Source organism: Phialemonium atrogriseum, assembly GCF_030411735.1.
Source record: "Phialemonium atrogriseum strain 8032-3 unplaced genomic scaffold QBC33scaffold_37, whole genome shotgun sequence".
NCBI lineage: Eukaryota > Fungi > Ascomycota > Sordariomycetes > Cephalothecales > Cephalothecaceae > Phialemonium > Phialemonium atrogriseum.
Window position 1 is genome coordinate 83765 of NW_026848174.1, and position 27130 is coordinate 110894.

General features: G+C 54.2%; 12 protein-coding genes across 12 annotated transcripts; 10 read left to right on the plus strand and 2 right to left on the minus strand.

Moving 5' to 3' along the window:
• The first annotated feature begins 493 nt into the window (after positions 1–493).
• On the plus strand, positions 494–2577 carry QBC33DRAFT_500466 (carboxypeptidase 2-like protein 3). The gene is made up of 2 exons (XM_060425668.1): positions 494–927; positions 988–2577. Exons 1-2 carry the CDS (start codon positions 696–698, stop codon positions 2373–2375), a joined length of 1620 nt encoding a protein of 539 aa, XP_060279013.1. The 5' UTR covers positions 494–695; the 3' UTR covers positions 2376–2577.
• On the minus strand, positions 2310–3631 carry QBC33DRAFT_623377 (uncharacterized protein). Its single transcript, XM_060432886.1, has 2 exons — positions 3051–3631; positions 2310–2992 (listed from the first exon to the last, which is right to left on the minus strand). Exons 1-2 carry the CDS (start codon positions 3448–3450, stop codon positions 2595–2597), a joined length of 798 nt encoding a protein of 265 aa, XP_060279014.1. The 5' UTR covers positions 3451–3631; the 3' UTR covers positions 2310–2594.
• A 1003-nt stretch (positions 3632–4634) lies between these two features.
• QBC33DRAFT_623378 (guanine nucleotide-binding protein subunit beta-like protein) lies at positions 4635–5811 on the plus strand (the record flags this gene model as incomplete). The annotated part of the gene is made up of 1 exon (XM_060432887.1): positions 4635–5811. The coding sequence occupies exon 1, from the start codon at positions 4706–4708 to the stop codon at positions 5807–5809; it is 1104 nt and encodes a 367-aa protein (XP_060279015.1). The 5' UTR covers positions 4635–4705.
• Positions 5812–6127: 316 nt separating this feature from the next.
• Positions 6128–7712, plus strand: QBC33DRAFT_551124 (uncharacterized protein). Its single transcript, XM_060429138.1, has 2 exons — positions 6128–6815; positions 6919–7712. The coding sequence occupies exons 1-2, from the start codon at positions 6222–6224 to the stop codon at positions 7663–7665; spliced, it is 1341 nt and encodes a 446-aa protein (XP_060279016.1). The 5' UTR covers positions 6128–6221; the 3' UTR covers positions 7666–7712.
• A 752-nt stretch (positions 7713–8464) lies between these two features.
• Positions 8465–11016, plus strand: QBC33DRAFT_255343 (heterokaryon incompatibility protein-domain-containing protein). The gene is made up of 2 exons (XM_060423045.1): positions 8465–9322; positions 9386–11016. The coding sequence occupies exons 1-2, from the start codon at positions 8599–8601 to the stop codon at positions 10867–10869; spliced, it is 2208 nt and encodes a 735-aa protein (XP_060279017.1). The 5' UTR covers positions 8465–8598; the 3' UTR covers positions 10870–11016.
• A 498-nt stretch (positions 11017–11514) lies between these two features.
• Positions 11515–13037, plus strand: QBC33DRAFT_460699 (uncharacterized protein; the record flags this gene model as incomplete). Its single annotated transcript, XM_060425005.1, has 7 exons — positions 11515–11621; positions 11686–11728; positions 11793–11804; positions 11869–12108; positions 12171–12373; positions 12449–12667; positions 12743–13037. 7 exons carry the CDS (start codon positions 11515–11517, stop codon positions 13035–13037), a joined length of 1119 nt encoding a protein of 372 aa, XP_060279018.1.
• Positions 13038–14459: 1422 nt separating this feature from the next.
• QBC33DRAFT_551129 (uncharacterized protein) lies at positions 14460–16440 on the plus strand. The gene has a single exon (XM_060429139.1). It carries the CDS (start codon positions 14676–14678, stop codon positions 16101–16103), a length of 1428 nt encoding a protein of 475 aa, XP_060279019.1. The 5' UTR covers positions 14460–14675; the 3' UTR covers positions 16104–16440.
• Positions 16441–16625: 185 nt separating this feature from the next.
• QBC33DRAFT_563409 (uncharacterized protein) lies at positions 16626–16865 on the plus strand (the record flags this gene model as incomplete). Its single annotated transcript, XM_060430279.1, has 1 exon — positions 16626–16865. One exon carries the CDS (start codon positions 16626–16628, stop codon positions 16863–16865), a length of 240 nt encoding a protein of 79 aa, XP_060279020.1.
• A 31-nt stretch (positions 16866–16896) lies between these two features.
• On the plus strand, positions 16897–17415 carry QBC33DRAFT_563410 (uncharacterized protein; the record flags this gene model as incomplete). The annotated part of the gene is made up of 1 exon (XM_060430280.1): positions 16897–17415. The coding sequence occupies one exon, from the start codon at positions 16897–16899 to the stop codon at positions 17413–17415; it is 519 nt and encodes a 172-aa protein (XP_060279021.1).
• An 897-nt stretch (positions 17416–18312) lies between these two features.
• QBC33DRAFT_255380 (general substrate transporter) lies at positions 18313–20378 on the minus strand. Its single transcript, XM_060423046.1, has 5 exons — positions 19853–20378; positions 19294–19779; positions 18946–19236; positions 18722–18884; positions 18313–18644 (listed from the first exon to the last, which is right to left on the minus strand). The coding sequence occupies exons 1-5, from the start codon at positions 20244–20246 to the stop codon at positions 18356–18358; spliced, it is 1623 nt and encodes a 540-aa protein (XP_060279022.1). The 5' UTR covers positions 20247–20378; the 3' UTR covers positions 18313–18355.
• Positions 20379–21458: 1080 nt separating this feature from the next.
• On the plus strand, positions 21459–22988 carry QBC33DRAFT_500480 (uncharacterized protein; the record flags this gene model as incomplete). Its single annotated transcript, XM_060425669.1, has 4 exons — positions 21459–22015; positions 22076–22188; positions 22298–22776; positions 22866–22988. The coding sequence occupies exons 1-4, from the start codon at positions 21648–21650 to the stop codon at positions 22986–22988; spliced, it is 1083 nt and encodes a 360-aa protein (XP_060279023.1). The 5' UTR covers positions 21459–21647.
• Positions 22989–24577: 1589 nt separating this feature from the next.
• Positions 24578–26872, plus strand: QBC33DRAFT_599679 (uncharacterized protein; the record flags this gene model as incomplete). The annotated part of the gene is made up of 3 exons (XM_060432044.1): positions 24578–24649; positions 24736–26628; positions 26831–26872. The coding sequence occupies 3 exons, from the start codon at positions 24578–24580 to the stop codon at positions 26870–26872; spliced, it is 2007 nt and encodes a 668-aa protein (XP_060279024.1).
• Between the last annotated feature and the right edge of the window lie 258 nt (positions 26873–27130).

Genomic DNA, 27130 nt, shown 5'->3' on the forward strand with positions numbered 1-27130 from the left:
GAATTTTGGTGCAAACCGGGTCTATGCCCCTAATGGTATCCCTCGTGACCAGTTCTTTGATTCTGACGGCGATCTCGACTTCCCGTCTCTCGAAAAAGCTGCTAACCTTCCTATGTTCTAGATCTACCTGATGGCTGCAGCGTACCGATCTCCTAGATTTGAGATGTTGAGGTTCTGCCACATACCGCATTTCGCGCTTACCCCTCACCTTTTACCGAGTGCCACATTCAGCTTCGGTGTCAATCAATGCAAGACATTCCTGTCGCGAGTTGAAGATTCCCTGGAATCTGGAAATAAGAGTCTTGGCGCCGTTATCGCAGTTCCACTTACCCCTCACATCAGATAGCCAACTGCCTCATCAAGCTTCGTTGCCAATGGCATGCCAAGCAACAACGTTGCTAGCCGATGCTAGGAGTGTTGATCTTTCCGTTGCTGCGATATCTAGACCGGCAGGATTCCGCTACTGAGGTTAACAAGGTCAAGTCTAGGGATATGATTTCTCGTTTTGGAAGAAGTCGGTGAGCTTAATAGAATTACAACTTTACGTTCGTGATCCACTTCAGGAGAAACATAATCACACAAAAACATAAAAGGAAGCTCATGACCACAGCCCTCACACACTCTCTGTTTTATGAACTATCTGTATACAATACTCCCATCCTTGTTGGGTGCAGCTGCGAGGCAACGACATCAAGATGCGCGCGCTATCCAACCTTGCGTTCTTGCTCGGCACTGTTTCCATTGCCTCTGCGCAGGGAGTTCAGTATGGGCACAATCACGTCGTAGTGCGGAAGGACACCGACAACGTCGCCCGGAACTTCCCGGCCGTGGATGTTCCGTTGCTTTCGCCCGCCTTTCTGAGCCCCCAAGATATACCTGATGGATTTTCTGCTGGGACAGCCGGGCCGACGGATGACTCGACACTTGGTTAGTCTTGGTCGGGGGTATCTTCGAACATTACGTACGACTTTGCTTACTTGTTGGTAGACTCCTTCATCAAGTCCCTGGCAGAAAAGAATGACTGGATATCGTACAATGTGGCGAACTTCTCGTCTGAAGAGGGACGTGCCTTTCCCTACCTCCTGCTCTCGTCATCTCCCCGGAACCCTTGCCGCACCGCGAATAGCACCCAGAAACCTCGGGTGTGGCTACAGGGAGCAGTGCACGGCAACGAGCCCGCGGGTGACCAGGCTGTGCTAGCTCTTCTTGGCAAAATGGACGCAAACCAGACTTGGGCAGCGTCTCTCCTCAAGCGTGTGGAGATACTGGTCCTACCTCGATACAACCTGGATGGCGTCGCATACTTTCAGCGCACGCTGGCCACGAACCTCGACCCGAATCGAGACCATGTCAAACTCGCGAGACAGCAGACTCGCGACATCAAGCAACTCTTTAGCTCCTTTGCCCCCCATGTCGCCATCGACATGCATGAGTACAGCGCCACGACTCAGTATGGTAGGTACGTGCAGGGGGCTGATGGGTTGTTTTCGGCGGCGAAGAATCTGAACATCCACCCTACAATCCGCCGTCTGTCCGAGAAGCTCTTTGCTCCGGCGATAGGCGAGGCTATGGAGGACCTCGGTCTCACATGGGAGCCCTACGTCACCGGTCCGTCCAGCTCGAAGCCCGACTTCACAATTCGTTTCGACGAGGCGGGCAGCGATGCCAAGATCGGGAGAAACGCCATGGGGTTGACGCAGAGCATCACCTTCCTCTGCGAGACACGGGGCATCCGGCTGGCGGACCAGCATTTCCAGCGACGAACAGTGTCTGGGCTCGCCATGGCCGAGAGCATCATCCAGACCGCCGCCGACCACGCTGATGAGGTGTATTCCACCATTGAGGATGGAATCCGAGATTTCATCGCGTCGACGGAGGATATCATCGTCACAGACTACTCGACCTTGTCCAAGAGGACTTTCACCATGGTCGACAGCTCAAACGGAAGCGTCGTTCAGGTGCCCATCGAGTTTGCCAGCACGACGCCCGTCAACGCCAACCTGACACGGGGCAGGCCCGAGGCGTACCTCATTCCAGTTGCCTGGGCGGATCTAGCAGACCGACTGAGGGTGTCCGGCCTAGAAGTCGAGACGCTGCAGGAGCCATTCCGCGGCAGCGTTGAAGCTCTGAAGATCACATCAGTCGCGTTTGCGGATGAGTACTATGAGGGCGTCGTGCGCGTGGATGTTACCACCGAGACTGTGCAAAAGGAACTGGAGCTGCCTTCCGGGAGCTTCCTGATCAGCACCAGGCAGAAGAATGCAGCCCTGGCCGTGGTTGCGCTGGAGCCAGAGAACATTGACTCGTATGTCAGCTTTAATATTGTTCCGGTCGACACGGGGGACGAGTACCCTATCTTCCGCATCATGTCTTAACTGATATATTGATATGCGTCGCCGTATGCCATTGCTGAGTTGCGGCTCACGGTGTTGTGGTGGAAACCAGAGTGGTTTGGACAGTGTTAAAGCAGCAGCAAAGGTCGATTAACGGGAACAACGTTTGATCATCGAGCTATTTGATATCCATTCTCCTTTCCATAGTCAATACCCAATGCTCATGACAGCTTCTCTTTGCGACAACAGCACACTCCTTAATTAACGATGCCAAATAGGCGCCCCTGGGCTCCAGTCCTTCTGACGATGCACAATCAACACATCGGCGTCTGTACCCTGATGACCATTCTGCGCACAGATACTCCCGTATAGGGTGTAGCCAAACCTCTCGAGGACCTCCAGGAGCGTCATCAGGATCAGACGCGAACTAACAGTCTCTTCGCCATCAGGGTACCACGGCGATCCGCGGAAATGGAGCTTAAGACAATCGTCTTTCGGCTCGTGCTTGGATATGCGGGATTCAAAGGCCTGGAAAATGGCTCCGGCAAGATCGCTAGACGGGGCTTCCACAAACTTGAGCTTGTCCCATGTGTCGAAGGAAATGCAGAGCCAGTCACATGGTGGTGGTGGAGGCGACTGGTACCGAAACACAAGTGTGTCTAAACCTATCAGTCAGCGTACTGTTTAACTAGCATCTTGTTGCAAGCTATCACTGACCCTTGTCTTGATCCTTCTTGCTCATGTCCACGCCAGCCTGCAAGATCCAGCCGCGGTCGAACAGGGTCTCAAGTAACTTCCGGATAAGTCTCCGCGAGTTGTTATTCCCGCTGAAGTCATCGGACCAAGGCGAACCGTGCAGCCTAACCTCCTGTGAGCCTCCATATAGCCGGGGTTCTCGAGCGCCCTTTGGCCAGGAGGTTTGGATCAGGTTGTATAGGGCGGAGACCTCCTCGCGTGGGAAGTTGATGAAGCGGATGCAATCCGTCATGTTCAGGGTTATGCACGCGAAGGGCGTGGCGAATGAGCCGGGCTGTGATTTTTCATCAGATGTTGCGCCTTGAAAATCGCCGGCTTCGAACGGCGGCGGGGATTCTTCTTTCTCGTCGAACTGCGACATGTTGGAATATTTGTGGTGTGGTGTCTTTCTTGGCGTGTTTCCCAACGGCTTCTCGTCAGATAAAAGAAAATGGAAGTCTGATTCTCTTCTGTGTTGATCCAACCGAGGAGAAGGCACAAAGTTGAAAGCTAATAATCTAGCTTTTTATTGTAAACTTTCGACGTGCAGTTATCAAGGTTTTCGCAGGAGGACTATCGTGGCTATGCTCCTCTGCAATGCGCCAATATCCGACCAGCCAATCAACTCTCACATTGTTTCTGTCCCAAAGTCGCTGCCTAATTTGCTTGGCATTCCTCTTCCTCCCAAATAGCACTCAAATAGCCCAGCCAGAACATTCGTTCTGATAGCCCAGTCCCACTATTTCCCGCAAAAAGAGCAAGCCAAGGTACACTAGTGTAGGCCACAGCCATGGTCTTTCCAAGCCTAGAATATTAACCTTCATAGAGGACAGAGTGAGATTATTAGTGGCGTCCCTCTGTAGGTAGTTGTAGTGATAATACTTCCGTACAGTCCAAGGCCAAGTGAAACTATAGATTTGAACGTGCAGGCTTGACAACTGTTAAATGACGCCAAAATGTTCTCGTTTGCCAGGAGTATGTTTGCGGTTCCATGAACCAGTTCATAACAGTAAACCGTGCAAATGTGGAAGGAAGTGAACCAGCGATGCACAACGCCGTGCCCCACAAGCCCGGGCCCACAAGTCCGGGCCCACAATTCCGGGCCCGCTGGCCGGGAGAAGATTTGGCCACGGCAATTTTCACGACTGCTCCGGGGCTCCGGGGGGGTTCTCACACAATCTGGTAATTTATTAGGCTACATGCCGTGTTTGTCATTCCGGAGGAATTTCGACCCTGAATACCCAAGCTCCTAATGATACCGTACCTAATCCGCTGCGCCTCACTGAGAAAATGCAAGGTAATTTAATCCGTAATTAATTCTAGTTTCGCAAGAGTGGGCATATCTGCGATTGGATGTCGGGGGGTTGAATCTCTAAATTCCCCGGCCCGATTGGACAAATAACGAATACGATATTACCAACAAGCTGTTGGGACTCAAGGCTGGCCCAGCCCGTCATGATTCGTTCCTGGACAACAAATCAGATCAGCCTTACTAGGGGACTGAAAGGCAACCTTGGGAAGTAAAAGTATTACCTCGCATTAACTTGGCCGCACTTGACTCTATATCTATATAAATAGTAAACGGCATCTAGGCTCAATTTCCCCGGTCGGACACCAAACATTGCCGGCTTGACAGGATGAGCAGCAAACTACCCTATCGCCCCAGCGGCGAAGCCAGTGGTGCGAGAACCCCGCCTCACAAAAAGGAAGATGACGACAAGCCAAGGAGGTGGGACGAGCCGCCGGAGAAAGAGCCTCCATGGCCACCGGAAAACGAAGCGACGCTCCTCCTCGTGCACAAGCGCCAGTTGATGTGTGTAGCCAAGGAGGCCATGCGCATAAAATTCTCGAGCTCGGACGAACACATAGCCGTCATGATGCCGTATGGTCTCGGCCATTGGAACACCATCTACGAGTGGAACACGAATAACTACAAGCGCATCATCCACCTAGATATCAAGGTGTCTGGAGATTTTGCCCTCGCGCCTACGCCAGACCGCGCCGTTGTAGCGCCATACCAGAAGTGGATCCAGATCGAGCGGAATACCAACGCGTGGGGCTTGCGTCCGGTCATCACGATATTCGACCTGGAAAGGAGAAAGAACCGGCTCATACGGGAATATCTAGACATACAGGGTCCCATCACGTACTCCCCGGACGGGACGCTCATCGCTGCGGTGGACAGCAAGGACACGTCGCGTATCACCATCTGCGACGCCCAGAGCCTCCAGTTGGTCATGACCATCCCGCACCACACCGACGAGGTGACGCACCTGGCCTTCAGCCCAGACGGCATCTCCCTCGCCAGCCTTTCCAAAGACGGCTGGGCCCGGCTAACGAGCGTCCATCTGGGCCGGACGTTACGACGGTATGACACGGGCGGCGGACGCACCCCCAAGATGCTACAATTCTCTCTCGACGGCGAGCTGGTGGCCTGCATCTGGGGCCGCGAGGTCAACCTGTGGTACCCAGAGACAGGCATTGTCAACGCCTACGATCTGAACACTGTCCGTCGGACCGAGGGATGGCCGCTGTGCATCTCTCCCGACTGCAAGTACCTGGCCTGCCGGACAGAGGACGGCTTCGACGTCTCTGACCTACTCACCGGCACCTTCCGCGGCGATCTTTGCGGCGACACGGCCGCCGTCACGAGTGCAGCGTTCAGCTCGACTGGTCGGAATTTGGTTATTGGGAAGATGAATGGGGAGATTGAACTATACGAGGTGATCACGGTGGACTGAGCTGCCGATAATTAGACGTCAAGTCATAATTTTGTAATTTGAGCAAATGGCTCACCAATTATGGACCGTTTTAAAACGGCTCAGTGTCTCAAGCCCCAGACAAAGCTTGTTTTCCTCTCGTACTCGGCCATAGTCTCCATTTTGTACATCCGAACCATGATATCTATCCGCGTTGAACCCCTGACGAATGATGGGACAGTGAGCCCACATTTGCCCCAATTGGATCTAATTTTAGGTATGTACCCTTGGAGACAGGCCTAAGCCCTGCCAAGAGGCTCGGACTTTCCGAATCGCCGACCACTGAGTCATTCACCGTCACCGTCCCCGCATGTAGCCACGACTTTCGTTCAAGCGCTACTAAAATCCGGGGAAACACGACTCGGGTTGACAGGATAAGCTTCACATTCAGACCATGGCGCACCAAACACACAATATTCCGTGGAACGTCTTGGCCTCGAACCTAACATGGGTTGCCGTCAACCACTGCCAAGAGTACGACGTCGCTGGCCATTACCGCACCAAGGTCAAGGGCAATAATCTTCATCTCCGCTACCAGCCCAACCAAGGCAAGGAGCTGACCTACTTCGTACGTGCATTCGCCAAGACTCTCAGTGAGCATTCCACGTGTGAGCGCCTAAAATATCCCGAGAAATACGAGCCGCCGGGTTCTCAAGACGTGGTTCTGGACGACGATGTCGTCAAGAAGATCAGCCCAACCTTTCAGCGGCTGCGCCTTGATTTCGACTGGAAAACATGTGGCCACAAGCAAAGCGAGGAGTGTCGATGCCCCATCCCTCGCGAGGCAAGAAAAGCATCCGCATTTCTGCAAAAGCGTCGAAACAATTCCTGCTATCAGTTTTTTCAAGCCAACGGAACGGCCTTTGTTAACGTCGAGCTGGTCAAAATGCTGCTCTTGTACGGCGAAATGGACACGATTTTCCGCATATGCGCCCATCCCGACGTGGACTTGCACAATTGGTGGGACGCGGCAGAGTGCCAGGACTTGGTAAGCATTAAAGCATTTCCCTATTTTTCTACTATCACTCATGTCTAGTGTCGGACAAGTTTCTCTTACCTTGCTTACGCTGGCATCCACTGACGTCCACAAGCCCAGAAATGCCGGGTGGAACGAAGTTAGCAACATGGCCTTGCGCGCGTATCTGTGTCTAAATGTGCTGCATTGCTTTCCAGAGACGTGGGACCTCGCGTCTGGAAAGACGGACGAAACAGACTACCGCCAAACAAGGCTCTACCAGTACATGCTTAGAACCTGCACGCTGTCTGGGATGACATCGGAGGTATCAACGCACCCGCACCGGCAATTCTTTGGCATCGAGCGAGGCCAGTTTAAATTGTATCCCAGTTTAAGGGACGGGCGGCGGTGGGCGTACCTCGTCCATATCGGGCGTCGAGCCTACGACTATCCCTACGGGCTGATGCCGATCGAAGAGCTCCTTGTCTGCGAGCAGCAAGACTCCCTCTATGGTTCCGGATACCGGCCGCAAGTGTCTGAAATTGCCCATGTCCGGGGTATTCTGTGCAGCAGGGGATTGCCTGTGGAGCTGGCCATGGAAATTATGGATATGGCGGGATACGTGCCCCTGCGGAGGCTCAAAGTGCCCAACGATCCGCTTCACCTGGACAACAAGGACGAGTTGGCCGAGTACCTTAAGTACTGCTGGCTGCTCATGATCCGTTCTGACATGATGGCCAAGGCTCTCGGGATGGAGATTCCGTGGAAGACAATGGTGTCGGAATGCCTCATCGATCTGTTAGGTTGTATCAATTGCAGCAGGGGGAAATGGTTCGAGGACATATATACTGACGACTCCTACGATAATGTAAGGTTTCTTTAAATACCTAGGTTAAATAACTTACTTGCCCCAACTTCCTGATACGCCCGTCACATCTCGTCGCCGGTCATAGAGCAGTAGTGACTGAGGTGTCCTAACCTTGCTTGCAAGGTTAGGACCTTTAAGTTTAATAGCTCACCCAGCAATTGCCCGCAGCTGCCGGTCAGGACGCAACCGTGGCCGCTACAATCCCTTCCTTCGCGGCAGCACATCCCAGCGCACTTGTCTGAGCAGGTCGAGGATATGTAGTCGTGGAATGCGGGTATGACGGTACCGTTCATTCATCGAATTTGACCAGGATCCAGGTGGAGACGGGCCGGGCGGCGGACCTGTGGGATTGGAAAGTAAAAAAGGGGGGGGGGTTAACTAGGGGGAAGAGCCAACACGGCGCGTTGGTCATCGCAGGTATCGGCATCGCGGTTGGCAAAGATGTCGCCGTGTTCCCACCACGCGCCGTGCCGCAAGCCCACGGTAGAACCGGGATGGTCCTCTGGGTCGAGTGTGGCGTGACAGTTGTGACGCCAACCCCGTCCAGATAGGTGACGGGTTCCGATGAGAGAGCGGCAAAGATTATGGCCACCGGCGTGATAGTGACTGCAATGCAGAATCTCTCGAAAGTACCAGCCCAGCACAGACACTACAAGGCAGTGTTTGGCATCGCGGAGGCCTGCGACAGGTTCCGTGCAAGATAGAGGCTGTGTCTGTTGCCCCGCAGCGCCAAGTTTTTGGCGTCGAACACTGCCTCAGCCATCGCGACAATTCAGGTTAGTGCTCTGAACCGTCTTAAGCAATAAATAAGTCGCGTCGCCAACGCGTAGATTTCCTCACCCACAAACACATAAACTCCAACTCCGACAAGGCTGCACCACCAACTTTCTGGCCGGCCCCAACGCCCCGTCTCTCGTCATCGTCGGCTTGAGCCATTAGCAGTGTCTGATGATGGACATCTCCTGGCTCCCCCATGTCTCGAACTGGTCGTATCCAGTGATAGTTGCCAAGAGCTTAGCCTTGACCATCGTCTCTCTATCCGTGGGCCCGAGCATTTACTTTACGGTTCTGGGCGCGTGGTTCGTCTACTACTACTTCGGGGATTGGTTGGTCCTAGCCTATTGTCCCACCCCGTCACGCAGGACCCGGTCTTTCCGCCTCCCGGCCTACGAGCATGTTCCACTGAGGCACCAGGACTCGATAAGGTTGCTGAAGCTGAAGAAAGCCAAAGACGGCACCATCGAGTTCGAGCTTGAGGAAGTCCGCCTGAGAGAAGCTCCACCATACGAAGCCCTCTCGTACGTGTGGGGACCGACCGACAACCAGTGCGCGATCCAATGCAATGCACGCCAGTTCCTGGTCACGAACAATTGCTATTCTGCCTTGGATCAACTTTCTTCGAGGACTTTCCGACGGTTCCTGTGGATCGACTCTCTGTGCATCGACCAGAGGGACCTCCCGGAGTCGGTCGATGAGCGCAACAGGCAGATCAAGCTGATGGGCGAGATTTACAAACGCGCACTTCGAGTCACCGTCTGGCTTGGCGACAGTGATGATGGGAGCGATGTGGCGTTTCGGTACATACAATTCAAAGCCAGTGTATGGTGGTTAGCATCCTACTTGCGGCCGGTCAGCGACCTGGTCGATGGGATTCTGCTGAGGATTATGAAAGGTAATTAATTACACAGAGTTTCCTCCCCTGGTTTGACACTAATTGGTCATTGACAATGCATAGCTCGAGGGCATGACAAGCTTCTCTGGGCCTTTGTTAAGCGGCCATGGTTCACGCGGATTTGGACGATACAGGAGGTTGCTCTTGCCGGGGACGCCGACGTCGTCTGCGGAGGGAGAACCCTGCCGTTCGACCTGCTGGCCAGCTCGTTGCTGGTACTGCTGCAGCAAACCTTGCAGCAATCCGTGGGAGGCAACATTCTAACCTACATTCAGCTCATGGAAAATGCGAGATTTCGATACAAACTGCGGAATCTGAGGCACCAAGGGAGAGCTTTGCCAGACGCACCGTCTTTCATCAGGTACCCACATACCTTCACGTTCGATCCGGCAGAATTCATGGCTTGGGCCCGAATCTGCAACGCATCGAACCCAAAAGACATGGCGTATGGATTTTTCGGCATCCTTCGAGAGCTAGGTATTGGCCTGCCCGAGCCTGACTACCGCCTCGGTCTAGGCAGAATATACTGGGATTTCACGGTGCATATGCTCACGCACACGAATTGCCTCAACATTCTCCAATCCGCTTTCTCCGACACGTCCACCCTCGACGACGCCCCGACGTGGGTTCCAGATCTTCATGACCCCGGGCAATCTCCCCGATCCGCGGCGGGGATCCGCTGTGGATCCGCTCATGCCTTCATGGGAGAACGTCTCAGCGCCACGAAAAGTTCCGCGCCTTGCTTCACTCTTCTCGAGGGCAATCGAATCCTTAAACTTCACGGACACAAGGTTGACGTAGTGCGCAATTACAGTTCCCAGATGATCTGGTCCCACGAATCAAATCCCAACGACGGCCTGGCAGCCATGCTCGAGAATGGTTTCCTCGAGACGATCTCGGCGCTGAGAGATTGGTTCAATATCAGCCAGGATCCAGTCGTCACCAGGCACTACGGCGGCGTTGAGGGAAGCCGCAGGGCTTTTTGTCAAACTCTATGCCAGAAATTTGCCGTCATACTGGGGCATGGCGATAGTGACGTATCCTCTAGCTGGCTGGATATTCTGCAGCAAGCTGTCCATAACGACAACAACCCCGACGAAGACAATAATCCCGATGAAAGAATCGACTTGGTGCGCCACGCTGCGACTATCGTCCGCTGGGGGTCGAACAGACACGCCGACCTTCAAGCCTTACTAGAGGATCCGCTTCGCAACCCTCTTGCTCTGATCCCCGAGTGGCAGATCTTATGTGCACTACATGTGCATCCTGATACTAGCATTATGCAGCACATCGTGTCCGTCATGTGCCAGAATCGCGTCTTCTTCACGACGGCGGGCGGGCGGATGGGGATAGGCCCACGGTCCATGAAGAAAGGGGATGTGATTGTGCTGCTTGTGGGCATGGACTTTCCAATGGTTCTTCGGCTCGTCGGAGAGAGTGGGAATAGATATACAGTCATCGGTCCTGCGTTCGTGATGGGGGTTATGGAAGGGGAAATTTGGCGCGGTGACGATGAGTCGAAAACAGACGTTTTCGAGCTGATCTAACAGCATTTGTATGGGACGATATTAGTCTCAGGTGTGAATGGAGAAGGGGCGGGAGGGAAAGGCTACGAATTGAGGTGGGAATAAGGTCAAAAAGGAGGATCAGATTGTTGACGATCCGCGCTCGTTGCCGGGTTCCCGGCTCCTTCATTACATGTGCGAAGCGAGGACCGCCATCCACATTCTGGCACATTTTGGACAGACTGAACTGCTCTAATATATCGAGTCTGAATATTCTCATTCGCCGGAATGGCCGCGCCGCGGCACTTATTGTGAAAGTTCGGAGTAACCAGTCGATGGATATTATCACAGAACTTGCTACGTCATTAGCTTGGACTCATTCAGCCGGGATGAAGCTTAGATTGGGCAGTTACGTTCCGTGGCTGGTTTTTTCAGCAAGGGGTCAGTGTCAATCCAATATACCGTTGTATATGTCTGTGTTTTTATTAGCCAAAACATCAACGTGCGGAGTCCCGGCAGCTTTTACCTCAAACGCGAAGTTGCAAAGGGTGTTTATCAAGACCTCCATTCCTTAACTATTGACTTCGCCCGGCAGCGGAGGATTCACCTCTCGCCTCTGGTCTTTCCCCCTTTCCGTCCTTTGGTCCCCATCTCGCGTGTACTTCTCCTAGAGGAACCTCAGCCAAGATGCAGTTGAACTCACTGATCGCCGCCGTGCTCTTTACACAGGGCATTCGCGCATATGCCCTTCTGCGTTTTGGATGTTCGCAGATTGTGGTTGAGCGTCTTGACCCGTGAGTAGCTAGCCTTTTGGAAAGCAGACGCAACAGAACGGATGTTTGACCAGAATAAACGCAGACTTGTCAACCCAGCAGAGAATCCTTCTCCGCATGTGCACCAGGTACACAACCCGGAGCGGACCCCTTGATGGAAAGTGTTTGTGTGCTGACGTGGGGTATTTACAGGTCGTCGGAGGAGTACGAACGATATATGCCCTTGTCCCAGCGTTGGTTTGCTTTTGGACTAACTTATCGCCCACAGAATGCCTTCAGCGCAGATATTCCCAGCTCAGACGTTTCGGCAATTGCAAACTGTACCACCTGCAGCTTCAGCGAGGATTTCTCCAACTACTGGACCGCCAATCTGTATTTCAAGGCCCGTAACGGGACCTACAAGCGTGTGCCACAGATTCCCAACCGATTCCTCGATGGCGAAACCGGTGGCATGACGATATACTACACCTCGTCGTATGACAACACGAATGTCACCGCTTTCAAGCCGGTATGTCTAGCCATTTCTCTCCGTTCCTTGACTACCGGCTGATTTCTGACTCCTGGGTCCAGGGCTTCCGCATGCTTGCAGGAAACGCGGCGCAGAGAACCACCGGGGGCATTGCCAAGTGGAACGCGATGTGCTTCCGATGCTACACCGCCGAGAATTTCGGCGGAGATAATTTGGCTCCTTGCTCAGACAGTAAGGTTGATAGCGTCTCGTTGCCGAACAAGATGTGCCCTGGCGGTATCCGCACAACGATCAGGTTCCCGACGTACGTCTTGGGCTCATCTCCTCCTCCTCCCCTTCTCATGATTATCAGTCAAATCGTTAACATGGTTCCTTTCAGCTGCTGGGACGGCACCAACCTCGACAGCTCCGACCATTCGAGCCACGTCTCATACCCCGAGACGGGGACATTCGAGAGCAACGGCCCGTGCCCGGCTACGCACCCTGTCAAGCTTCCACAATTGATGTTTGAAGTAGTATGGCAAACCCAGTTGTTCAACGACGAGGAACTGTGGCCAGAGGATGGCTCCCAGCCATTTGTATTCAGCCAAGGCGACGAGTAAGTCGGAGTTGGATCCTTGGTCTGTCTTTAAATATTCCCGCCCGCGCCTGCTGACGTCAAATGCTTGATTAGCACGGGATACGGGCAACACGGAGATTACGTGTTTGGGTGGAAAGATGATTCACTCCAGAAGGCCATGGACGCAAACTGTTTTGGGGCAAATTGCACCCAGCTCAAGACCCAGGCTTTCTCTGAGGCGAACGCGTGCGCTGTGGCGAAGGCGATCGATGAGCCAGTCGATGGATGTAAGTTGTTCTCGCAGTTTCTGGTGCTTGCCCTGGCTATCGGAAGTTCCATATCTAACTCTGATTCCCTCTTAGGGCTTACGTCGCTCCCGGGAATGGACAGCAGTGATGACGGCATGTAAGCTGGGTAGCTAACTGATAATTATTTCAACATGGCGCTTGGTGTGGACCGCTTGCTGTACGAATAGTTAGCAGTGCCTGCTGGCTGTGATTCAGCAACCGACCAGACTATGATTTGGCACGTTCGCCTCGGCTCGGATGTTGAGCACGGCACTTTATCGCCAGAACCTGGTCCTCGAGAACCCAAACATCTTTTTTCATGTCCCGATCTAAAACGTCAGGCAGCCCAGCCTCCAAACCCGTGACACCGGTAATAATCACCCAACTGGGTTCCTAACTTTGACTGCCTCCGTCACGTCGAGCACGGGACAGGCAGATGGCGACGGGACTTCTTCCTTCTTGGCGCCTGCGACGTCATCCTCCGCTCCACGGTCAAAATCATCCAGTACATCTCGGACGTGAAAGACGTGAAAACGGAGCTGAAACAAGCCAGGGCCAAAGTCAAGAGCCTCCAGGCCATCGTTACAACCGTTAGCGGGTTTCTGAATTCGAACAAAGCGAGGCGGCAACTCATCGCCAGGTAGCGAACGCCGATCAACTCGGTGCTAGACAAGTGTGAGGAGCTCTCCACCAAGCTGTATGAGCGCGAGGACAAGGAGAATATGGCTCGAAGAAGGGGCTACTCGAGTTTCTCTGCAGCGTTGGCGGCTTCTAGAAGCATCTAGACGTTGCGAAGCGCCGCCACGAACGGATCGCCACCTGGCTTGTAAACAGCCCTGCTCTGCAGGAGTAGATAGCCAAGCCTTCCAGGATTGTGGCCTGGTGCTACGGCGAAAGAATGTCTGAACCTGTTTGAGCAACTCGTGGAGCTTGGGGTAACGCTGTATCTCTGCTTCGATGCTCTGGACGAGATCCCCGAAGCGACTCTCCGCGACATCCATAACGCGCTAACCGCCTTGCAGAAGTACCCAAACGTCTGGAATTCCCTTGCCATCAAGGCACCACGTCAAGGTGTCGCAGCTGTTTCAGGTGGTTGCCATCTATGTATCAACAACCGGAATGAAACTGGCGAGGAACGAGGCGGGACGCGACGGGGAGCCCCTCGCCAGGGAATCGGCGACTTTCTTCAATATTGTGAGAAACAAATATTGGTGGGGCATGGCGGCGAGCGGTGTGACTCCCTGTTCGTCCCTTGAAAATATAATCAAGAGCAAGGGGGTAGCATGGACAGCACTATTGTCCTCATGCGGTCAGCCGAAGCTGCAGCGTTGATAGGTGTGATTACGGACAGGATGCAGTCAGCCATCAGCATCACACTCAGCATTGCAACCTTGATTCTGTTGGTGCTTACAAAGGATTTCGGGCACCACGAATAAAACTAGAGCAGCCTGGGACGATTGGCTGGACTGAACTGTGATGCCTCTCGCATGATTATAAGTCTAGGTTGACGCTTGCCGGGCCTTGCATAAGAGGGACAGCAAGACGAACGATAACAACTCACCTGATTGTGTCGTCATCCTGGGTATATATGCTTCGATGGTATTGTGGGCCGTCTCACCAAACATATTATTATGGAACGGCTCAAGGCTTATTTCCCAGGGGACATGCACACTCACTTCATACTGAACGCGTAATTAACTCGATACCTGTCGCAGTTCAATTCCTACCACTCTGCGCAGAATATCGCAAGACTCGCAATCATGGCCAGCCATCTGACCAGCAATGTGACTGACTTGGCCGGAGGTGTCGAGAATATCGGGCACAACTCAGCCAACAAAGAAAAGCCGTTGCTCGTCTTCTGTGCCGCCCCGGTTGCCGGCCACACTCATCCAATCCTCCGAATCGCCGCTGAGCTGGTCAAGCGAGGTTACGACCTTTGTTTCATCACCGGGCCTCAATTCCGCGACCAGTTGGGGCGGCTGGGCGTTGAGCACATCGAAATCCCCGATATGCCCTCGGAAGCCCAGGAAAAAGCGCGGCAGGAGATTCCCGCGGGGCCCCCGAGATTCATTTGGGACTTGAAGCACCTGTTTCTAGACCAGATTCCCTTGCAGTACAGCGCCATGAAGGGCGTGTTGGAGAAGCTGCACAAGCGTGACCCTTCGAGACGGATCATCATCATGCACGAGACTCTTTACTTGGGTGTTTTGCCCTTCATCTTCGGTGCGCCACTTCCGGAGGGATTCACGTCCTTCCCCAAGGTGATAAACCTCAACATCGTCCCGATAGTCGTCACGAGCATCGACACGGCGCCATTCGGACCAGGCCTCCCCCCCGACTCGACTCCCTCGGGCCGTGCGAGAAACAAGCTACTCTACGAGCAGATGTCGGGCGGGCCGTTTGTCGACCTGACGGCGCACAGCAACGAGATTTTCAAATCGATCGGCGTGACTTCTGAGCCGGTCGGTTTCCTCTTTGATACGTGGCTGACCAGCTACGATGTCACGCTGCAGATGTGCCCGCCTAGTCTGGAGTACCCGCGATCCGATCTCCATCCGAGCTTCAAATTCGCTGGTTGCCTTCCGCCCCGGCCGCCCGGGCCCGACTACCCGTACCCCGAATGGTGGAACGAGGTCGCAGCTAACACTACCGGCAAGAAGATCGTTGCCGTGGCGCAGGGAACCGTCGCCGTTGATTTCATGGACCTCGTCATCCCCACAATTCAAGGTCTGGCTGGTCGGGAGGATACCCTCGTCGTCGCAATTCTGGGGTCAAAGGGCGCGACGCTACCCGACGATGTGGTGGCCAACTTGCCGGCGAACGCGAGAGTCATAGACTACCTGCCATACGACGCCTTGCTCCCACACACCGACGTCTTCGTCATGAACGGAGGCTACGGCGGGGTCATGCACGGCATCGTCAACGGCGTGCCCTTGGTGCTGGCCGGCGACACGGAGGACAAGCCTGAGACGGTGATGCGTGCCGAGTGGGCCGGCGTGGCTGTCAACTTGCGCACGGGACGACCGACGGCTGAGCAGGTGGCGGCGGGGGTGGACGAGGTATTGGGGAATAACAAGTATAAGGAGAGAGCATTGCAGATCATGAAGGAGAATGAGGACCTGGATGCTATGGGCGTTGTTGAGAGACAGATCCGGGCCATGGCTGAGCAGTCAAGTGGCGAGTCTTAGACGTGAGGTGCTCTCTCAACTTTCCCCTTCGTGATGGCAGCCCTGAAATAAAACCCCCCTTCTGAAACCTGATTGGATGAGCTTGTGCCTAGTGGCGTGATATTTTGACAGTGACATGAACACAGCCTCAGCTGAATCAACTAACCCAACCACCTCAACTCCTCGAGTAATTATCTATAGGGATCACCGTTGTCTATAGCGTGAGAAAACACTGATCGCGCAGGCCTATAACAGTGTGTCGAATATGGAGCAGGTTACCAGGCGACGCTAGCTGGTTGGAGAGCAGCATTTGTTGTAATTACTACAGTAGCTCATCCAGGAAGGAGCTCGAATGGCTTACGTTCTGTTGCAGATCGCATCACGATATGACTGATTCCAATGATGTTCCCCCTCTCGCAACCACCATTCATTCTCCCGTTCTGGAAACATCACATCGGCAGGACTGAGCACCCTTGCCAACCTACGCAGCCGAAAAAAAAAATTAAAAAAAATTCCATCGTCTGCCCTCCAAACACCACCACCATGACAGACTCACTCGCCGCCGCACGGTATGCAGCAATGCGGTGGAACTGCCTGTCCGAAAGCCACGCAGACGAATTGCTCGACCACCTCGACCTACAAATAACAACACCCCTCGTCGACCTCGGCTGCGGATGGGGCGAGTTGCTCCTCCGCGCAGCCACGCGCACAAACTGCAAAGCCACGGGCGTCGACACCGCGCCCTCAGCAGAGGACGCCAAGCGGCGACGGACCGCGGCCTAGACGTTACCTTCGTCGAGCAGCCGGCCGAGCAATGGCGCGCGCCAACCGCGGGCTATGCATCGGGTCATCGCACACCCTGGGCGGGAGCGCGGCGATGCTTACCCGTCTAGCCGAGCTTGTCCCGCGCGGCCGGGTCGTGGTCGGAGACGCGTGCTGGGAGGCGCCGCCGCCGCCGCCGACGGAGGCCGCCAGGGCCCTACACGGCGACGGGGTCCTGTCACTCGCCGACCTGGCCGCGGCGCGCGGGGAAGCCGGGTGGCAGGTGCTGCACCTGACGACGGCGGACCGGCGCGAGGGGGATGACTTTGAGTCGCGGCATCGCGCGGGGGTTCGGCAATGGCTGCTGTGCAACGGGTTGGACCCGCGGGCCGCGGAGGTGCGGGCTCGGCAGGATGAGAGGGAGCGTCGGTATTTGACCTTGTGTATCGCATCTGGTGCTGGGCAAGCGGCGGGCATAGCAGTTTGCCGCGGCTTGTTCCCGCGGCTCGTTCCCGTTGTTGCCCCTGATGTGGTCAAACTTGGGGAATGCAGCTCCACACCCTGGGGTTAGTGTCTTGGCTGTCGGCTAATGCCACTTGCAGTTCACACAAGCAGAGAGTTAAATGCCGCCCCAGATAAACTGGTAGCGCCTTCAGTCTTTTACGTACGTCGTAGTACGTAATACTTGTTCAACGGCGTGTCATTGGTTCGCTGTCGTCAGTGCAAATACTGCCGAAGATTCTTGCAACTCGACTAAGAGCGCCACCAGGGATAGCCCTGGGTCACAACTTGGAGCTACTCATGGGCTAATAAGAGGAGTTTGATTTAGAGCTGAAGCTAACGATAGTAGCTCTAGTCTAGTCCACGGTAAGCCAGTATTTAGTACCTATGATACGTTGCCGGCGCGGTCTTTTCCGCAGGTGCGTAAGCGGCAGGTCGGTCCAGCGCACAAGACCAGGATTAGAAACCGCTATTGTCCTAAATCCGAACCGTCCGCTGCGGAAATGCCCAATGCCTAATTATTACCCCAAGGCCAAGATGCTGGGCACGGAGGCAAGTTCCACATTGTCTAATAAAAATTTAAAAACATCGGGAATAAGGATTCGTACCTACGACAAGAGTGTTGACCTTGGGCATTCCGTTCAGGGGCTGGGTAAAAAAGGGGTCGTGGAGAACCTCTCCTATTTTCCCAACCAACGTCCCCTTTCGGAGATGGGGCCAGCCCCACAGCAGGGGAACCGTCGATCGCGGCTTAGAACGAGTCCTGCACGGGGAAAGACCAAATTCTCAGAGACAAAGGCGAATCTGTGGCGAGCCATCCCCGTATTATTGCCGCCGCAAGTCTATGAAGGCATACTGTAACTGTAGCTGCACTCCTAAACGTCTAACCCTGCCACCAACCATTCACGCCTCCTCCTCAAGGTAGTTCTCGCTCGAGAGATATTCCCAGGAGTACAACGTATTTGCATCCCTGACCTTGTCTTGCCATATCCCCGGCTTCCATCTTGTAATTAAGCCTCTTGAGGCTTGGTGGTGGTGGTGGTGGTCGGTTCCTCCCCATCAGCCCGACCCTCGGAAGACATATCCTCCATGTGAACAGTCTCCCCCTCGGCCTCCTGTCGCTTGAGGGCGGCCTTGGCCATGGCTTCGGTGCTTACGCAGACGTAGCTCTTGAACTTTCTCGCTGGGACATTGTTCTCGAACATCTCGTGGATCTCCTCCAAGGTGCGATCGCGCGTCTCGGGGATGAAGAACCAGGTGAAGGCGAACAAGATCATGTTCGATCCAAACCAGATGTAGCTATGAAGATTCATTGTCAGTTATGCTAGGACTCGGCCACCGGCCACCGAAGAAGGCATGTCATGACGTAAACATACCCGTATTTGGCGCTCCATCCAAGACTAGCAGGGTTGATGAAATAAGGCGCGGTGAATACACCGAGCCAGTTCCCGAGGAAGTTCAGCGCGGTGCCCATGCCGTAGGTGTGGGCTCGAAGGTGGTTGTTGGGATATTCTCCGCCCATAAGCCATGCGTACGGTGCTTGTGGGAAGTAAGTAACGGCGCGTTTTAGGTTAAAGAGAAGGACCGGCTCATGTCTTACCATAGGCGACGTAGAAGAATGTGAAGAGCGAGATGAAGGCAATCACCACTTTTCCGGCAACCACCGTTCCCGGTGCCACAGTCCACACAATGGCGAAGGCGAGCTGACAGAGACCACAGGCGCCAACGCCACATAGGACGATTACACGGCGGTCGATTTTGCGGACAAAGAACAAGCTGGTGAGGACTCCGATAAGTCCCATGCACGTCACCATGATGGAGTACGAAAATGGTTGCGTGACGCCAGCAACGGTAAGGAAGTAGGTCGTGTAAATGTTCAGCCACGAAGAGCCTGCCGAGAATTGTCAGTTCATATGTGTCTTTATTCGATTGGAGGGGCACTACCAACCATTGGCACAATGGAAGCAGATAATAGCGATCGAGAGGAGGGTTCGGCGGCGCTCTTTGCCCTTCCACATCTCAATCCACAGCTGCTTCCCCTGCTTGCTGTTCTCGATTTGCTGCGCGGTCGAGATGCGGATTTCGTTGAACTCTGCCTGGAACTCGGACTCATTGATGTTGGTGTTGCGGAGCTTGCGGAGCGAAGCCTCGGCGGCCTCCTCCTTGTTTTGGGTCATCAGCCAGCGGGGGCTCTCGGGGAAGAAGAAGAGCGCAATCGACTGGACGGTGGGTGCAAAGAAGAAGACGGCGAGAGGAATGCGGTACGAGTCCATGCCCATTCTTGTGTGCGTCCCGTAGTCGACGGCAGCGCCAACAATGGAGCCTATGGAGAGCTGGCTCTGATAGACGGCGAAGACGACGCCTCGGAGATGGGCCGGCGCAACTTCGTTGACGTAGATCTGAGCAAAGGTGAGGAACCACCCGACCGAGACGCCTGTTTGGTGCCAGTGTCAGCAGTGTTGCTTCCCCGGCTCCCCCCGCTCCGGTGATAATTATTGGTTACTTACCAAGGATAAGACGCGCAAAATACAGCGCCCCAACGCTGGTCGTGCCAAGCATGATAGCGGTCGAGACGAGGTTCAGGAAGGATGCCGCCCACAGGCCCTGCCTCCGCCCAAACTTCGCGCTGAAAGGCCCGACTAGCAGCGAGCCGACAAAGGTGCCGATGGTCATCAAGGAGGAGATAAGTTGCTGCACTGTCGGGTCGATAGCCCACTTTTGGGCAACTTCATCGTAGTAGCCAAAGACCTTCAGGAAGCCGGGCATGGCCATGAAGCCGCCCACGAGGGCGTAGTCGAGGCCATACTGGAAGCTGGAGATGGTGACGACACAGCAGATAATGAGGCACCTCTTGTGACTCCTGATGTCCAGCTGCAGCGGATTGGTCGAAATGGGGGCCATCTTTGCTGCTGGAGGTGTGCGGCTCCTGCTGCTGTGTGCAGCCTGCTGGCGACCGTGTCTGCGTTGAGTGTCGTGGCGCTGAGTGGAGGCTAAGCTGTAGCTCGGGAGGTCAACGACGTCGAGAGGGATGCGGGAATACCTTGAGCACTCTGGGCATCGACCTCCGGGTTTCTCCTGTTATAAATGGATCAGCCTGCATCCATTGTTGATCCTCCAGCGCACAGGTAACCAATAGTTCACCACTCGGCAATCATACAAACATGTCACCAAGAAATGGGAGCGGGGCTTCGCCGATCCTTACCCGTATTAGCGCTCTAGGAGATGAGACCTTGGCGTGTCAGAGAGGAGATGTCAACTGCCTGCATCCCCCAGTTTGCACCATGATATCCAGCTAGCATTCCCCCTCCTCGAACCCGTGGTTTCGGCAGTTCGCTTGCACGGCAATTATTGCCTGTCTGGTTGGCAAGCCAGCGATGTTCGGAGTTAGAGATGTGGGAGTATTCACTCGAGATCGGCGAAGGTTACTTGACCTAGGTGGGAACTGGAAATAACGCATCCCGCGGAGCGAATCAGGAGAAAAGCATGGCATCATTGGAAAAAGAAGAAGCTGGTCCGCAGGGACAGTCCATTCGTGGGAAAATCGACGATGGAGTGGTGCTGCTATTCTCAGTCTTGTCACTTCCCCTCATGCATGCTCCCCTCTCCATGTTTAACTCCTTATTAACTGACCAAAAATGACGAGGATCGCCTCACGTGACCTCCCCGAGCGTAATCACACAGCCTATGCACGGGCCCACTGTTTACCCCGTCAGCCCCCTCGTCAGCCCCTTTTCCAGGATTCCATGATCGCTTCATGGGACCCAATCTCCACAGCCTGTGATTTGTGATTAGGTTTTAGAGCTCGCTCCACATGAAGGGAGCGGCAGTGGAGAGTCCCTGCGCACACCACGGACCTTGCACCTAAAATCATCGTGTTGTCGTCATAATTAAGGGGTTAGAAGAGAGCCTACCTCGGTAGCAAAGTCTGACTACTGAAATAACTCTATCTCCAAAAAAGTAAGCGACGGGCGGCATTTCTGTTTCCACTCACATTTCCAACAGGACCACACTGCCGGGAGCTTAAACAGCTCCACCTCTGCCTAGAGGCGGGGGCGGGGAGCTTCCCCGCAGTCGGCACTCCTACTCCGCACTATAACTTGACTGCCAAGCCATGAATCTTGATGCAAATGACCTTGCTGACAATCCATTAGGGGAGCGATGCTTCTTACGACAAGTTAGTTCATGAACAGCGACAGCCCAACGAACTCACTCTCGAATCTGTCTTCACTCTATCCTCAAACCCCAACTTGCCACTCACCAGGACCTTACACTACTAATTACAATTAATTATCATTGCGCAACATGGGCTCCGTTGATACCAAGAACCTCAAGCGGGAGCCTCTCAAGAGGGGCAGCTCCATCGACCATCTCGAATATGTCGACGTCTCCCCCATCATTGGCCGCGAATATCCCACCGCAAAGCTGAAGGACATACTGACGGCTCCCAACGCCGAGGAGCAGCTGCGCGACCTGGCCATCACCATCTGCGAGCGTGGTGTCGTCTTCTTCCGTGCCGCTCAGGATGATCTCTCCGTCGAGGAGCAGAAGCATATCACCGACATGCTGGGCAAGCTGACGGGACGTCCTGCGGAGAACGGACTGCACGTGCACCCGCTCTACAATGACCCCAACAACTTGCCCATGGCGGACGGGACCACGGATGAGAACATGTAGGTTTTGGGTAGCAAACATACAATTTTAAGTTGGGCTGAACACTGACGGGAACTCAGCTATGTCATCAACTCCGAGGCTGCCAAGAAGCTATACGCAACAATGAAGAAGCGCCCCGGCAGTGGCACGAACGAGGAGCCTAGAGATTTGGGCCGTGAATGGCACAGCGACAGTATGCCACCCTTTCCCCCTTTCCCCCTTTCCCCCTTCCCGACCCCACCATATCGCCTGAATGTCTGTTATAATCGCCCCTGTTGCTAATCGCAATGCTTTTCTTCCAGGCCTTTTCGAGAACTGCCCCTCCGACTTCTCCTTCCTGCGCATGCAGTCCACCCCCCCGGCCGGCGGCGACACCCTCTGGGCGTCTGGCTACGAGCTGTACGACCGGCTCTCACCGCCGTTCCAGAAGTTCTTCGAGACCCTCACGGCGACGTGCGAGCAGCCCGTGTTCAAGTCGGCGTGCGAGGCCGGCGGCTACGAGATCATGTCGCCGCGCGGCTCGCCGCTCAACATCGACTTCCAATTCGCGCCCTCGCACCCCGTCATCCGCACCCACCCCGTCACCGGCTGGAAGAGCCTGTTCGCCGGCGTCGGCCTGCACGTCAGCCGCATCGATGGCGTCACCTCGTACGAGGACTCCCTCATCCGCGACTACGTCATGCGCCTCGTCACCCGCAACCACGACTGCATCGCCCGCATGCACTGGACCAGGGGCGCTTGCGCCATCTGGAGCAACGAGTGCACGCTGCACGCTGCTACTGTGAGTCATGTTTCCGCGCCCTACTCTGCTTCCCCCTTATTTTTCCTCCCCTTTTTGTATATGGTATCGAGTGCTAACCAAAGTAACAGCCCGACACGCATCTCGTCGAGGGCATCCGGACGGGCGTGCGTGCCTCGGGTATTGGCGGCGTACCATACTTGGACCCGGCAAGCACGGGGAGAAGGGAGGCACTGGGACTGCCGCGGGTCTAAGTATAACGCTTATCAAATGCGGCATGAGAACGAATGAATGTTATGGTTAGATGGTATCTAGATTGTATCACCCTCACTGTATGGGTTAGACAACATAGTTCAATTGAAAGTCCTCGAGGGAAATCTTCATTGACTTGTACTGCACCAAAGCATAACCTCAGTCTTGCCGGTGAAGGAATTGCCCATGATGGACTTCATTCTCGGCCCCCACCAACTAGCTTCCTTGTCTGGCGAGTAGCTGTGGATATCTCCGTACATGTCGGACTTTGGGCAATGATGTACCACGCTAATTCTGAACAGCTCTTGACAAGTAAGAATTGTCGAAGCAAGCCTGAGCGCGACCTAATGTATTCGGAATATGACTATTAAGCTCGGAGAGATACACGATCATGAAACAATTAATAACGCTCGCAGCTTGGTAATGGAAAACGATATAAACAGTACGGGCGGTGGTAGCAGCGGGCCACTCGTCGGGCAGGGGTTTGACATGGTAGCCAGTTTCTTGGACTTGAGACACGCGACATCCGGGCGACATTCCAAATCCTTTGACGAGCGGGATTGGTCATGGCATGTCGTGGTGAAATGGATAAACCGTGTCGATGGGTGGTGATGGGCCAATAAATGGCTGTTGCCAGGAGATGTTGTAATCGGAGCTGGCGACAGGCAATGCGAATGTTTATTCTCCTTGTTAGTTGAGTCTGCAGTCATGTCAACGTATATACTCCATGTACATATGTCAGGGCCACCTACACCTCGCTCAAAAGGTTCCTACGAAGCTGCCGAAAGGGTCGAATCAAGTGGCTTTGCTTGAGTAACGCAGAGCACGTCTCCAATCATGCGATTCCGAATTCGGCAATACCATTACTGTACCGGGGATACAGATGTTGGGGAAGAACCGTTGTGCAGAGACAGATGTTGGGGGAAGAACCGTTGTGCAGAGACAGATGTTGGGGGAAGAACCGTTGTGCAGAGACAGATGTTGCGGAAGAACCGTTGTGCAGAGACAGATGTTGGGGAAAGAACCGTCGTGAGGAGACAGATGTTCGCCATGTGTCAAACTGCCTAGGGACTCTGGCTCTCGGGCATGGTTGGTCGGATTCCCATGCGGCGCGTGTCACGCATGCATCTCCTCTGCCCTATGGCGGGTATCAACGAGTTCCAAATGCAGCTGCAAGGGTGTGCGTATTCACCGCCCGTGCCGCTACTGCAAGCACTTGCATGTCATATGAATGTCTGGCCAATAAGGGCTCGGTGTCCTCGGCTTGGCGTGTTAACAAGTAGTGAAAAATTGGCGAATTCGCGCAATACGCATTGTTATGCCTCGCTAAATTGCCGAAATTCTGTCAAGTGGCTTTTGGCCGCTCCAACACAGCGTCGATGGTATTTTTCATGCTTCAAGGGACACCGTAGGTACATATATTGTCAGGATTTATTAAGAGACGCACATCCCCCCCAAAATTCCGTCTGTCTTTCAGTAGCGCACTTTTTATCCTCTTCCACCCGCTTGTACGCAACTTACACGCTCTACACAACCTTGCAACCTCAACTTTGTCCACCCGTTATTGCAACAACCACGTCCCAACGACATAATGCTGCCCTTCCGAGGAATGCCTTCTGGGCCAGAAGCCCAACCAACAACACCAAACAAACCTTCTTTAAGAGTGAGTGATCCATGTTTTAGTTTGCTAATTAGCTGAGGCAATGCCTCGAAACAAATGGACTCACACATTCTATCTGGTTTAATTAGATCCTCGACGATGGCCCAGCTACCCGCGAGGAGGATTTGGCCCACGGCCCGCTTCTTCGTGGTCTCGGCGTACATGTTCATGATGCGAGTGGTCAGTTTCACATCGACCCAGACTTGGACTTGGAGCACTCAGCCCAAGCCGCGACTCCTGTTCTGGGCTTAGATATGCCGAATTTCCCCTTCAGCGCCCCCCCTATCTTGCCGACCGAGACTATGACGTTGTCTGAAGTGTCCACGGGAAGGACATTTTCGTCGATGACTGAGACCACTTCATCGATAGCACTCCGGAGACAGCAATGCCTGCAAGATCTCGAAACTCTGCACCGGCATGAAGTCAGCAGGTTACACTCAGAAGCGCCTTTTCCCGATGAGATCGAGCTTGGTGGTACTAGCAATCGTCCCACGGATCCCGGAGCTCGAGTGGAATACCCGCCACTATGTCCATGGACATTTGAGTTTTCCTGGGAAGATGGCCATCTGCTTTTCTCTGGAGAGCCATTCACTGTCGAGAAGGAGGTTCACTCCTGGAGCCAGGTCGAGATCGCCGGTTCGGAGAAAGCATCCACGGCATCTGGCTCAACATTCAGAGCCTATGGCGCCAACTTGGGTGCCTATGGCTCAACATTCGGTGCCTATGGCGCCGACTTGGATGCCTATGGCGCCGACTTGGACTATGATGCCGACTTAGAGCTCAGTGGAAAAGTCTCGGGTGTGTCACACGAGACGCTGGAGCGGGTCATCGACCTGCTGGACGACCATTACTGGAGGACTTACAGGCCTCAGCTGTCGGACAAGCGAAACTCGAGCCCAAGGACAGGAGGTCAAAAGTCGAAAGAGGCCCGCAGCTCTCCATACCCCAAGAGGACAACGAGCCGGCACTCGACCAAAGCAGCACCATCACGGCGCGGCAAGGTCTCACACGGCCCTGGAGACGGCGAAGATGAGGATGGCCACGATGGAGAAAAACTCCCATCATCAGCAATGGCCCGAGCGAACCGCCGCCACTTCGCTTGCCCCTTTATGAAGTGGCGGCCATGCCAATTTCAGGAAGATTGCCTGGCGAAGAAGTTCCTGAAAATCTCGTACGTGAAGTGCCACCTGGTGGAAAAACACTACCCCTGGTACTGCACAACCTGTTTCACCGTGTACGATGACGAAGTCCTGCTTGCCGCGCACAAAAGGCTCTGTTGCGTCCAGCGCCATGTTGAGGATACGCCCTTCATGACCCACGAGAAATATGAGGCCATCAATAAGCGAGCCGACAGCAACAAGTCTCACGAAGAGCAATGGCAATACATCTTCGGGGTGCTCTTCCCGAACGAGCTGCGGTGTCCCAGCCCCTATCTAGACGACATTTTGGTCGAGATGACGGAGCATTTGGAACGATATTTTGAAGGACCTGGTCGTCAACTTCTAGAAGTGCTCTCGATAGAAAGGGCGACCGAGTACCCAGGCTCCCGTGAAGACATAATGGCCGCCTACGATTTCATACGCGAGGTGTGGCTTCCCCGAGTCTTGGCACAACTATCAGAACTCGGCGGTTCCGGCCCCTCGTTCCACCAACCAAACCTCAGCGGGAGCTCCTCAGCTGACTCCGCCATCCAGAGTCCCGGCATCCAGGCGGGCAGCATTCAGCAAGACGTTGGCTTCATGGAAAGTGCCCCAGGATATCTCACCCAGAGCAACACATACGCTCCATCATTGCCGATGCCAGACTCGCATGTGGATTTTGGGTTGGATTTCGAACAGGCACCATATGGAGGCCAGCCCGACAGTGCAGCGCAGCCATATGTCAATGGAAGTTTGGACTGGGCGGTCAACCCTCAGGGTCCGTCTGTCGACGGTCGTCATGACAGTGGTTGGGATCCCACTGTCGGCTTTCATGGCTTCCCAGTAATGGACCAAGACTTACTCAGCCAACCTCTTCTCTCCCCCTTCCTCACACAGCAGGTGAACCTTGATGGTAATGCCGGCGATTTTTCCGATTTTTCATTTCCTGCTGGAGCTCTTTCTTGTCGAGCTTGTCGAGCGTGGGGTGCTTGCCGTGAACATAACATTATGGAGTCGAATGGGCTCTACCTAGACCCTGAAGCAGTGGAGCAAGGGACTTTGGTATAAGTTTTATGTTCTACACTAGGCATTATTGATACACCGACTGCTTCAGATACTGCCGAAGCAAATAAACCGCGTGTTTGTGATGTGTTCGAAGTAACTAAGAAGGGACTAATAACCAAGTTCTTCCGATTCGCAAATTGGGACATCTTGATATCAACAAGAGTCAATGGGCATCGATGTGTTTCTCTCGTATGGACAGGAGCCTACCAGATAAGGAATCAACGCAAGTCAACCTGTGCCAACACGTGTTTGCGTATGGGAGGCTTGGCGGGGATGCTGT

Bases quoted from the DNA above. Each gene is read 5' to 3' on its own strand.
- QBC33DRAFT_500466 (XM_060425668.1), top strand. From the start codon at position 696: ATGCGCGCGCTATCCAACCTTGCGTTCTTGCTCGGCACTGTTTCCATT. The intron at 928-987 runs GTTAGTCTTGGT...ACTTGTTGGTAG, and splicing joins GACGGATGACTCGACACTTG to ACTCCTTCATCAAGTCCCTG.
- QBC33DRAFT_623377 (XM_060432886.1), bottom strand. From the start codon at position 3,450: ATGTCGCAGTTCGACGAGAAAGAAGAATCCCCGCCGCCGTTCGAAGCC. The intron at 2,993-3,050 runs GTCAGTGATAGC...TGATAGGTTTAG, and splicing joins CAAGAAGGATCAAGACAAGG to ACACACTTGTGTTTCGGTAC.
- QBC33DRAFT_551124 (XM_060429138.1), top strand. From the start codon at position 6,222: ATGGCGCACCAAACACACAATATTCCGTGGAACGTCTTGGCCTCGAAC. The intron at 6,816-6,918 runs GTAAGCATTAAA...GACGTCCACAAG, and splicing joins CGGCAGAGTGCCAGGACTTG to CCCAGAAATGCCGGGTGGAA.
- QBC33DRAFT_255343 (XM_060423045.1), top strand. From the start codon at position 8,599: ATGATGGACATCTCCTGGCTCCCCCATGTCTCGAACTGGTCGTATCCA. The intron at 9,323-9,385 runs GTAATTAATTAC...GACAATGCATAG, and splicing joins TCTGCTGAGGATTATGAAAG to CTCGAGGGCATGACAAGCTT.
- QBC33DRAFT_551129 (XM_060429139.1), top strand. From the start codon at position 14,676: ATGGCCAGCCATCTGACCAGCAATGTGACTGACTTGGCCGGAGGTGTC.
- QBC33DRAFT_255380 (XM_060423046.1), bottom strand. From the start codon at position 20,246: ATGGCCCCCATTTCGACCAATCCGCTGCAGCTGGACATCAGGAGTCAC. The intron at 19,780-19,852 runs GTAAGTAACCAA...GGCACCAAACAG, and splicing joins TTTTGCGCGTCTTATCCTTG to GCGTCTCGGTCGGGTGGTTC. The intron at 19,237-19,293 runs GTTGGTAGTGCC...AATTCTCGGCAG, and splicing joins CTGCTTCCATTGTGCCAATG to GCTCTTCGTGGCTGAACATT.